Source organism: Urocitellus parryii, chromosome 15 (genome assembly GCF_045843805.1).
Source record: "Urocitellus parryii isolate mUroPar1 chromosome 15, mUroPar1.hap1, whole genome shotgun sequence".
Classification (NCBI taxonomy): domain Eukaryota; kingdom Metazoa; phylum Chordata; class Mammalia; order Rodentia; family Sciuridae; genus Urocitellus; species Urocitellus parryii.
The window spans coordinates 6,700,217-6,711,443 of NC_135545.1; the positions used below are offsets into that span (position 1 = coordinate 6,700,217).

General features: G+C 46.2%; 1 protein-coding gene across 3 annotated transcripts; it reads left to right on the forward strand.

Annotated features, from left to right (window-relative positions):
• The first annotated feature begins 389 nt into the window (after positions 1–389).
• Positions 390–9,998, forward strand: Izumo2 (IZUMO family member 2). 3 transcript variants are annotated; one of them, XM_026406426.1, is made up of 7 exons: positions 390–621; positions 789–863; positions 4,499–4,585; positions 4,826–4,846; positions 5,725–5,805; positions 8,230–8,356; positions 9,956–9,998. In XM_026406426.1, the coding sequence occupies exons 1-7, from the start codon at positions 390–392 to the stop codon at positions 9,996–9,998; spliced, it is 666 nt and encodes a 221-aa protein (XP_026262211.1). The 3 variants fall into 3 exon arrangements, with proteins under 3 accessions (XP_026262211.1, XP_077649477.1, XP_077649476.1); XM_077793351.1 differs by lacking the exon at positions 5,725–5,805; XM_077793350.1 differs by lacking the exon at positions 4,826–4,846.
• The last annotated feature ends 1,229 nt before the right edge of the window (positions 9,999–11,227 follow it).

Sequence of the window (11,227 nt, forward strand, 5' to 3'; positions counted from 1 at the left end):
CCAGCCCTTCCCACCCCTGCTAGGCTAAACCCCAAGACGCAGCTTAGGTCAGTGAATCTCGGGCACCTAGCATATAGTAGGTGTGCTGGTGACACTTGAGTGAATGGGACCTTCGTGTGGATGAAAACACTGTCTGAGCTCTGCATCTGGTTCTTAGAACAGGGACTGGCACATAGTAGGTGTTCAACAAATATGTGTACACGGAATGAATGCACTTGAGAGAAATTACGAAGTTCCAGGAGAGCAGAGCAGAGAGTGTCTCCCTGGCTCCTAGAACCACGTGCCGCACACAGTAGGTGCGCAGCCAGCTCCTGCCCTCACCGCCCCAGCGCCCTCCGGGGGGCCTCTGGGGCCTCGCCCCTCCCTGTGACGTCACAAAGGCCCCCGCCATGCCTCTGGCGCTGGCCCTGGTGCTGCTCTGCGGCCTGAGCGCCCGTGGGGGCTGGGGCTGCCTGCAGTGCGACCGCTCGGTGCAGGACGCCCTGAGCCAGCTGCGCTCCGCGCTCATCCCCGGGCGCTTCCACCGCGAGCGGCTGCAGGCCCGCGCGCAGGCCCTGCTGCTGGGCATGGAGGGGCCTTTCTTCCGGGACTACTCGATGAACGCGTTTGTGGGGAAAGTGGGTGCGCGCGGGGCTGCAGGAGGAAGGCCGGCGGCCCTCAGCGGGGTGGGAGGGAAGCCCCGGGATCGCTCCCCAAAAGCGGGAGCACCGGGCCGGCCGGGAGCAAGGCGGGTGGGGGTCACTGGGCTGCGTAAGGAACCTCTGGAATTTTCTCTCCTCTCCCGCCAGAGGTAAACCAACTGGAAGGCGTGGCGACCTTTATCAAGAACCAAACCGAGCACATAAAGGTCAGCTCTCTGTCAGGTAGGAGCCTGGAAAGCCTTCCCCAGCTCCTTCCTCGCCCTCCTCCATTTCCGCTAGAAAAACAAAAGCCACCTTGTCTGTCCTCTCTGGGTGTCTGGCGCCGGTGTGGGTGACCGTTCCTGCAGGTGGGAGCTGCCCTTTACACAGGAAGAAAGGCTGAGGCTCCTATGACATCAGACTTTCAAGTCCCCCCTGCCGTGACAACTCCAGGTCACTTTGGCTCACGCTAACCAGTTCTAACTGGAACATGTTCTGACAGGTTTTATGGTTGGAGGGATTATCCTTATCTCCCGGAGTTCTGGTCTGCATAAGGGTCACAAAAGTGACAACTTGTGTTCTGCTTATCATTGGCCTTTCGGGACTATATTTCTCCTGCAGATAACAGGTAGTTTGCTGAGGACTGTAACATGTCCTCTGCACTTAAACCAGGCAGGTTTGCAGGACAATTTTTTGTTTGTTTGTTTGTTTGTGGTGGTGCTGGGGATTGAACCCAGGGCCTGTGTGCTTGCAAGCCGGGCACTCTACCAACTGAGCTATATCCCCAGCCCCAAGTTGCAGGTAAATTGCTTTTTAAAAAAATCTATTTTTTAATTGTAGATAGACATAATACCTTTATTTTATTTATTTATTTTTATGTGGTGCTGAGGATCAAACTCAGTGCCTCATACATGGGAGGCAAGTGCTCTGCCACTGAGCACAATCCCAGTTGAGTAAATTTATATATATATATATATATATATATATATATATATATATATATATGAGAGAGAGAGAGAGAGAGAGAGAGAGAGCAAATTTTTTTGTGTGCTGGGATCGAACCCAAGGCCTTATGCGTACAAAGCAAGCACTCTACCAACTGAACCATGTCCCGAGCTCCCTGGTAAATTGCTTTTTAAAAGTGAAAGCATATGAGGTCAGCACAGTTAGCCCAGTTTATAAAATTATTCCCCTCATCTAATGTTCCTACCACTCACAACTGTCTGTTCCCTATCACTAACCACTCCTGCCCCCAATCCCCAGCCACTCCTAGAGAGCCCTTCACAGGGCCTGTAGACAAACCTCATTCTCTTTGCTTCACTTTATTGCACTTGCCAGATACTGCATTTTTTTACAAACTGAAGATTCGTGGGGACCGTGCAAGCAGGGAGTCTGTTGGAGCCATTTTCCCAACAGCATGTGCTCACTTCCCATCCGTGGGTCACATTTTGGTGATTCTTGCAGTGTCTCAAACTTTTTCATTGTTCTGTCTTTTTTAAAAAAGTCTTGTGGGCTGGGGATGGCTCAAGCGTTAGCGCGCTCGCCTGGCATGCGTGCGGCCGGGGTTCCATCCTCAGCACCACATACCAACAAAGATGTTGTGTCCGCCGAGAACTAAAAAATAAATATTAAAAATTCTCTCTTCCTCTCTATCTCTATCAAAAAAAATAAAAATAAATGAATAAAATATTTTTTAAAAAGTTTTGTTTTAGTTCTAGGTGGACACAATAAACTTTGTTTTATTTTTATGTGGTGCCGAGGATTGAACTAGGGCCTCACTCATGCTAGGTGAGTGTTCTGCTACTGAGCCACAACCCCAGCCCCTGTTCTGTCTTTTATACTGATCTGTGATCAGTGATTTTTGAAGTTACCATTGTAATTATTTGGGGCACCATGAGCTGCACCCATGAAAGATAGTATGATTGTAATTGGTAAAAGTGTGTGTGTGTGCATTCTGACTGCTCCAAGGACCAGCTGTTCCCCTATCTCTCTCCCTCTCTTCAGAACTCCCAGTTCCCTGAGACACAACAGTATTGAAATTATGCCAGTTAATAACCTTTCAAAGCCCTCTTAAGTATTCAAGTGAAAGGAAGAGCCGATCTCATTTTAATCAAAAGCTAAAAATGATTAAGCTTTGTGAGGAAGGCAAGTTGAAAGCCAACAAGGCAATCAAAAGATAGGCCTCTTGCACCAGTTAGCCAATTGCAAATGTAAAGGAAAAGTTCTTGGAGGAAAACAAAGTTGTATTCCAGTTGGGCATGGTGGTTCATGCCTGTAATCCCAGTAGCTCAGGAAGCGGAGGCACGAGGATCACAAGTTCAATGCCAAATCTGGATGGCAGATCAAACCAGCCACAACATTCCCTGAAACCAAAGACTAATCCAGAGAGAGAACCAAATTCGCTTCCATTCTGTGAAGGCTCCCAGAGGTAAGGAAAGAGCAGAAGAAAAGTCAGAGCCTAGCAGAAGCTGGTTCATGAGGTTCAAGGAAAGAAGCCATCTCCATATCAGCAAAGTGCTGCTGGAGAAGCTGCAGCAGGTTATCCTGAAGGTGCAGCTAGGATGGAGGAGAGGGGCGGCTGCACTCTCCAGTGGGTTACCAACACAGACGAAACGGCCCTATGTCAGAAGTCGATGAGTCTAGGACTTCCACAGCTAGAAGTCAGTGCCTGCCTTCTAATCTTCAAATGATGAATCCACATTGGAACCAGTGTTCATTCACCATATCCAGAAATCTTTGGACCCTTAAGAATTTCATTAAATTTCTGCCGATGCTCTATGAGGGGACAACAAAGCCTGCATGAGAGCACATGTATTTACAGCATGGTTTATTTTAATCCCCTGTTGAGATCCACTGCTCAGAAGGAAAAACAAAAGATTCAAAATGTTATTAGAATCACAGTGCCTCTATCTACTAAGAGACCAGTGACTTGGGATTGAATTGAACAAGAATATCCAGGATTCAGTTTTAGACTTAGGAGTTTGAGATTCCTTAGATATCCTTGAGGGGGTCGTTGGATATATGAATCAGGACTTCAGTGAGCGTTCTAGGCTGTTGTAAAATTTGAGAGTTGTTAGTGTACCGAACAGCTCTGTCCCACTGAAACAGGATGTGATTCACAGTTGGGGTCACATCCTTAATCTGAAATTTTTAATAGTCACATTTTAATAAAAAGCAAACAAGTAAGTGAAATTAATTTGAATATGGTATTTAACCAAATATAAAAAATATTACCATTTCAACATGCGATTACATTTTTTATTACTGTGTCTTTGAAATCCAGTTTTATACCCAAAACACATTTCAGCCCATCTGAGCCCATCCAAGTATGTGGCTAGTGGCTACCATACTGGACAATACTAGTCCAGGTAATACTAAAGCCATTGGCTGGATTGGACTGAAATCAGAAAGAAATTGGCATAGAGACAGAAAAGATTAGGGCAGAGGATATCAAGTCCACTTACAAGATAAAGAAACTGAGGCCAAGAGAGTGTGGTTTGGAGCAGGCCCCCACAGTGGATCAGAAGGTAGATGCAGTATCGGCCAGGCCTTACACAGGTTGAACATCCCTTATCCAACTATCAGAGACCAGAGGTGTTTCAGGCTTCAGAATTTATCAGATTTGGATTGTTTTTACAGACTACCAGTTAAGCATCCACAGTCTGAAACTCTGAAATCCAGAATGCACCCCCAGCTTTTGGATTTGGGAGCATTTCAGGTTTTCAGATTAGGGGTGGTCCAACCTGTATCTTCCCAAGGAACCCTGGTCTTGGTTACTGTTGGTAAATGGAGAGGAACTTCCTCATCCTTACTATTGGAAGCTGCTGGATTGGGTTTGCTGGATACTCCACCCCACAAGCGTGTCTTTCTGTTCTCAGATGGGCCTCTGCTGGAAGAACTGGTGGACTTTAGGGAGAGAGTGACCAAGGAACTCAAGAAAGTTTTGAAATCCTATGAATCCAAAGGTGCAATATAGCTCTCTCCTCCAAATCCCCTCCTCCCTTTCCCCATTGAATCCCTTCTCCTATTTTTTTTCTTCCAAACTTCTTCTTCTCCTCCCCCGCAACTCAACCTTCATCTCTCCTCAATAGTCTTTTTCTCTCCTTGCCTAGATTCACCTTTCCCTCCCTTTTCTGGTTCCTTCCCAATTAAATCCCCAAAGTGCTGTCCCAAGTAAACTCACTTCCCGCTCTTTTCTCTTGCAGCCTGTGATCGAAAAACTTGCCGTGAGTCCCGGATTTATTGTCTACTCCTCCCTTCTCTACCTTCCCACAGTTTTTACACTGTTCTCCCCCCATATCAAGTCCTGGTACCACACATACTCCACTGGGCAATTCCCCTGCCCCAAGCATAGTACTTAGGAAAACTTGGTTTGGGGGCACTTATAAAGTGGTTACAACCTGCAAAAAAGTATTTTGGGAGTCACATCAGTATAGGATAGGGTACTGAATCAACAAATAAGCCCCCAGATGTAAATGGGGGCTTATAAGGATCTGTTTCTCTCTGATCTAAATTCCATTGAGAGGCAACTCTTCTAAGTGGTAACATCGGGAGTCACCACTTACTGTACCTTCCCCATACTGTACCTTCCAAACGTGATTCAGAAGACAATAGTGATCACACCGGATGTTTTCTTTTCAGGCTAGGAAATGATACACACTACTCTGTTCATTTTCATTGGCTAGAATTGTATCACATGATTGCAACCGGATGCAGGGGAGCCTGGGAAATGTAGTTTTCCTGTGTCCACAGTTAGAGGAAAAGACAGATGAATGCTCATCACCCTGTCTATGCCCCTGGGGTTCTAAAATAGGGAAAAATCCCAAATTCAAAGTTAACAAATGTTTAATTGAATCTTTACAAATGGAATGTTGGATCAACTGGACTAATGCAACTCAATTTAACTCTTCAATAATTATACAAAGGTTATTTTTTACGTGAACTGTCAGTGCATTTTGCTCAACTTACTCTGCAGTGCAGTGGGTCCTCCGAAATTAAGGAGGATCAAGAGACCCCCCCCTCACTTCTTCATTATTCCTTTCCGCCCCTTGCCAGTTTTCTGGACACAACCTCATCCTACTACTTCCCCCTTCCCCCTGTTTAGGCTTACTCAAAGAAGAGGTCTGGGACTGTTTAAAATGCCAGAAAATCAATCCCGCGTGTATCAATGAAAAGTTCTGCTTTGGTAAGGTTCTGGGTTAAGGAGACATGGGACAGTGCATGAGATGGAGGCAGTGCATATGTGTTTTGAGACTTACCCATGCGGCCTTGAGCTCTGCCCTTACCATCTGCATATGGCGTTGCCTAGGTGTTGCCTCCCCATTCTGAAACTCACTGTGTCTCTTCTGTTGAATGTGAACAATCCTCTGGAACTTTACAATGTCCCAACACCAGAGTGGCAGGTGCTAGAAAAATAGCTTTTTCTTACCTTTGCCATTTTTAGAAGTCCAAAAAGATGTGCCAAATTGATTCATTTGTTCAGAAATCTCTATATCTCCTTATAGCAGAGATAATAGTAGAATGAATCCACGTCCGTCCTTCAGGATTGAATAGCCATGCTGGATCATTGCACATGCTGTTCCTTTTCTGTCACACTGCTCCCCCCCAACACACACACACTTCATAGAGGTCTCAAAGGCTTCTCTCCAGAAAAGCCTCTCTGATCACACTCCCTAAAATGGTACTTTCCATGAAATTATGTTCACAATTATTATTATTCCACACTTTCTTCACCTATTTTATTCTTTGCCATAGTACTTTAAAAGAAACCACACACATTCATGGTGTCAGCCTCTAAAAATAAGGATTTTCTTGTTTTGCAGTAGTTGGAAATGACCTTGGGGGCACTCAACCACTGAACTACATTGCCAGCTCTTTTTATTTTGTTTTGAGGTGGTCTCACTAATTTGCTAAGACTGACCTAGAACTTGTGATCCTCCTGCCTCAGCCCACTGAGTAGCTGGGATTACAGGCGAATGCCACCATACTTGGCTCCAGGACATTTCCTTACACAATCAAATGCTGTTGCCACACCCAACAAACCTAACAGTGATCCCTCAATAGCAAATAATTTCTAAGTCCCTCTATCAGCTTCTCTGATGGTCATCAGAATATTTTTCACACCTGATGTTCAAATCAGGATTCAACAAAAGGACTTCCCGTATCATTCAATTGTTCGTTTTTTCACTTTTCTTTTAATCCAGAAATGTCTCCTTTTAATTTTTCCTCGGTGACATGGGGAGTTGACATGTTCTATTGACTGTCCCATTTCCACATATGTCAGCTTCCTTTCTATGAAGTTTAACAACAAATATTTTGAGCACCCTGTAATGCCCCGAACTGTGGGTCATTGAAGTGGGAGACAGATGGAGTTCCGGCCCTCATTGGAGCCTGAGTTGTGTGTCGGAGGATACTTACTCTCCTCCCTAGCCTAGTCCTCCCTAGTCTGGTCCTCCAGACACCAGCCAGGATGATCAGAAATCTCTCTACACATTTCAAAATTGTCCCTGGTTGAGAACTACAGTTACATGATAGTTACATGAACAAATAAATGAACTAATTCAAGACAGCAAAAGGCATTCTGATGAAAACAGAACTGAACGACTTGATGGAAAGAGTCTGGAAGAGGGAGCCTAGTCACTAAAAAAGTGCAGACTCAGGGGCCTCTGTGAAGAGGTCTGAGCTTTGAGATCTGAGAAAATGAGTGAGGGGAACAGTAAGAATGTCGAAGGGAATAGCGTGCAGAGATCCAGCAAGATTAAACCACAGGGAAGGTGAGCTGGCGTGGCCAGCGCTGAGTGCGTGAAGAGAGCAAGTGGGTTAAGGAGAGAAGTGGGCAGCCAGAATCCGGGACAAGCCACTTGGGAGCCCAGGTGGGTCGTGGTGGGCTGTGGTGAGGGCTTGGACTTTTACTCCAATGGGAGCCTCCGCGGCAGGACTCGGCTCAGGAGGGACCGGAGGTGGTGTGTTGACTGCGCCCTCTGGAGGCCATGTGAGGAAATGTGGGGAAGGTGCAGGGAATCTCGTGAGTCGGGGCTAGACCAGTTTGGTAGCTATAGCGGTGGATTGGATTCTGGATTCTGGTTACTATTCAGAGGCCAAGTCAAAAGGCTTTGCTGCTAGAAAAGTCGGGGCGGAAAGAGTGGAAGGTGCAGAATTCACCTCCCAAGGCCACCTTCGGGGTTCACAGCTAAGACGCAGGCGGACCCAGCTTGGGAGATTGAGGGCATTCCGCACCCCTTCCCTTGCGCATGGTGTTTCTTAAATTTAAATTGAACTCCCCAAGTCCTACTTGCTGCCTTCCACCCCCACCCCATCAAGAGGCTCTCACTGTCACGGTGGCAGACCTTCAGGTCCAGGAGGGCGAGGACGCTTGCCTGCTTGGTTCCAGGATAGATCCCTAGTGCCCAGAACGGTGCCTGAGACGCAGCCCTGGAGGAATGGATAGGTGGAGGGTCAGAAGGCAGGAAAGGGCAGGGACCCCGTGGGGAGGTCAGGCAAGCTCCACCCTGCCCTCCCAGGTGGCCGAGTGAACGCATGTGGGGGTGGGTGCAAGGCTAAAGAAAAGTGGTAACTTGGAGCTTGGGTCTGTCTCCGCCACCCGCCCCAGTGGACGGGCAGCCCCGCATGTCCCTGCAGTACAAGACGGATGATGACTACTTGAAGAACCAGGCTCTGCTGGGCATCATCGTGTCTGTGATTCTGGCTATCTTTCTCTTCGTGGTCATCCTGATCGCGTGAGTCATCCCTGCGCCCTGCTAAGTCCCCGAGTGCCTCACTGGGCCCCTCAAAATGCCCTCACTGTGTGTTTTGGGAGTCTTCTCCCTGATCCCTTCCTGCCTCTTGCTCTCCTGTTTCTCCTCTCCCTTCTTTTTTCTTCCCTCTTCTCCTCCCTTTTCATCTGTGAGTCTCTTTCTCTCCGATCTCTTCTTTCCCCCACCCGGGAGTCACTTCAGCACATACAAGAGTTTTCAGAAATTTTCCATTTGTGAGCCCCTTATTCTATTAAAAAATACTTGGAATTATATTTGGTAAACGTGTTGGCATAAAAACAATTATCATCCAAGTTGGCTTCATTCTTATGCATTCTTCACCATCATCGTCATTATTGTTCTATTCATTTATTTCCTTCTTGCTTGGAGAGAAAGTAAAATGAAAACATTTCCATGAGCCCCAGGCACAGCGCCTAGGAGAGAGGTGGACCTCACTCTCCTCTCTCCTCCTGTAAGGGTTTCCCTCGGCTTCTGTCTGCTTGTGCCCCCTCAGCCCCTTTCCCAGCCTCTCTCCTCTCCTCTCCATCTGGATTTCTGTCCTTTTTCCCTCTGTGTCTTCTCGTACTGCCCCACGAGTCTCCTTTCCTGAACACATCAGTTTCTCCATATTCAAAATGGGAATCATTGGCCTTGGCCCCTCTCAGGGGTGGTGATGATCGATGAATCAGGAACTGCTCTTGGGGCTGAGGCTGTGGCTCAGTGGTAGCATGCTTGTCTGGAATGTGTGAGGCACTGGGTTGGATCCTCAGCACCACGTATAAATCAATAAAGGAACTGCTCTTCACAGCAGTTGGCTTGATGGGTCTCTGCTCTTACTGTGAGCTGGCTCTGTCTTGTCTTCCATCTCTGACTCTCCATTTCTCTTTCTCCCTGTGTATTAGTTGCCTAGGGCTGCTGCAACCAATGACCATACCTAAGTGTCTTAAAACAACAGAAATTTGTTCTCCGAATTCTGGAGGCCGAGAATCTGAGGTCAAGGCTTCCAGGGCTGGTTCTTTCTTGGAGGATACCTATCTCCTAGCTGCTGGTGACATTCCTTAGCCCATGGCCTCTCCCCCAGTCTCTGATCCTGCATTCATGATTCCTCTGTGTGTGTGCCTCAGGGCTCCCTCTCCTATCACATAAGAACACCGGTCTCTGAATCTAGGGCCCTGCCTATGTCCAAGATGATCTCATTTCAATTTAATTATCCTATTTCCAAATAAGGTCACGTTCACAAGTACTGGGAGTTGAGTCTTGGATTTATATTTTTAGAAGTAGGACACAGTTTAACCCATTACATTCTGGTTTTGTCTTTTCATGTCTCTCCATTTCTGCCTTTTCTTATCTCTTGGTCTTTTCCCCACATTCTGCCATAACTCCAACTTTTCCATTCCAACTTTCCTCTCCTTCCTCAAGTACCATCATGAATTGGCTGGAAATCTTCCCCAAAACCCATGATGTCACTGGCTTGGCCAAATCAGACCAGTGACTAGGGGGAACCTTGGGGGGGGGGAGGTAATTTGCCTTGGAGGGACCCCGAAATTCTCTTTCTAACCTCCAGAATTTCTCTCTGTTAACCAGGGGTTGTACATACAGGAAAAACCGAAAACTCCTCTTGCAATAGGATGGTGCTTTGGGGTTCCTGAAGGGAAAGGAAAGAAGTTTAATAAAAGCTGTGACAAATTCTTCATGTGTTTGACAGTTTCCTGGACACCCTCCTACCAATTGGTGTCCAACTGTTTTTATAATGGTTATGTGTTCCTTGAGGGTTGAGATCAGAACTTGTTCATTGGGAGCCACCAATTATCCTGATTCAAGGCCAAAGTGATTTGGACCTTCAAAGGGGATAGACAACCTCTTGTGAGGTTTGAAGGGACAACCCTCTTCTTTGGGAGAGAAAATGCACCCTAAAGAAGATGATGTGGTCGGACCCTCAAGTGTGGTTAAATAAAAGAGCAGTGATCAAGGGAAGAGTCCAAGTTTCCTTCTCTATCTTAAACCTGTTTTTTTACCCTACTGTGTACCGGAAAAGATTCTAATACATTTTCATGTAAGTGGAACTCTTGCTACTCCATAAACCATGGAATCCCTTCTATTAATCTGCCATCAGAACAATCATTATCTAATTCAGGGCTCAGATAATGAGGGATTTATGAGGAAATGGACACTGATAGACAAAAAAAGCTGATTGGCTGAAGATTTAGTACCTAACACAGTGCCTGGCTTGGACCTTGTGCCCAGTAAATTTTGAATAAATGAGTGTGTGTGTGTGCATGTGTGTGTGCATGTGTGTGTGTGGTATAAAAGTCCACACAGACATTTTGATCCATAAACTAAGACTTACTTTAAATGCCAGGAAAAGGAATTTGGTGGTTTTTCCCAGGATCTGGGATTGAGACCTTAAATAATTTATGGGTCCAGATAGGTAAAGTAACTGCAAATCCCAATTCATAGTGATGAAATTTTCTATCTCAGAATGAAATAGAATTTTCTACTCAGCTCCATCCTACTGTGGTCATGGAGAAACAGCCCCAGTGTTTTCAGATCTTAAGATTTTTCCAGAGAACACATATTCAGATTTGTACATTCAATTTCTCTATCACTAGTGTTGGCACTCTCCACAACTGTATTTCAAGTATTGCAGATAAACCAAAACATGTCTTGTTACTTCTGTGAGATGACCGGAAATTTTGGGGGGTTGTAGATTGTATGTTAGGGTTTTCCAGCTTTGTTGAGCGGCCTTAGACTCCCTAATTAACTACATTTCCCAGAATGCTCTTCTCCTGAGAAAGCGTCTGTCGCCATAGATACTGTCACCCAGTCAGGTTAAACGCAGGTGGTGGAGGCGGTATA

Coding starts and splice junctions, on each gene's coding strand:
- Izumo2 (XM_026406426.1), top strand. CDS start 390: ATGCCTCTGGCGCTGGCCCTGGTGCTGCTCTGCGGCCTGAGCGCCCGT. Junction 864..4,498: donor AAAGGTCAGCTCTCTGTCAG/GTAGGAGCCTGG, acceptor TTCTGTTCTCAG/ATGGGCCTCTGCTGGAAGAA. Junction 5,806..8,229: donor CAATGAAAAGTTCTGCTTTG/GTAAGGTTCTGG, acceptor CACCCGCCCCAG/TGGACGGGCAGCCCCGCATG.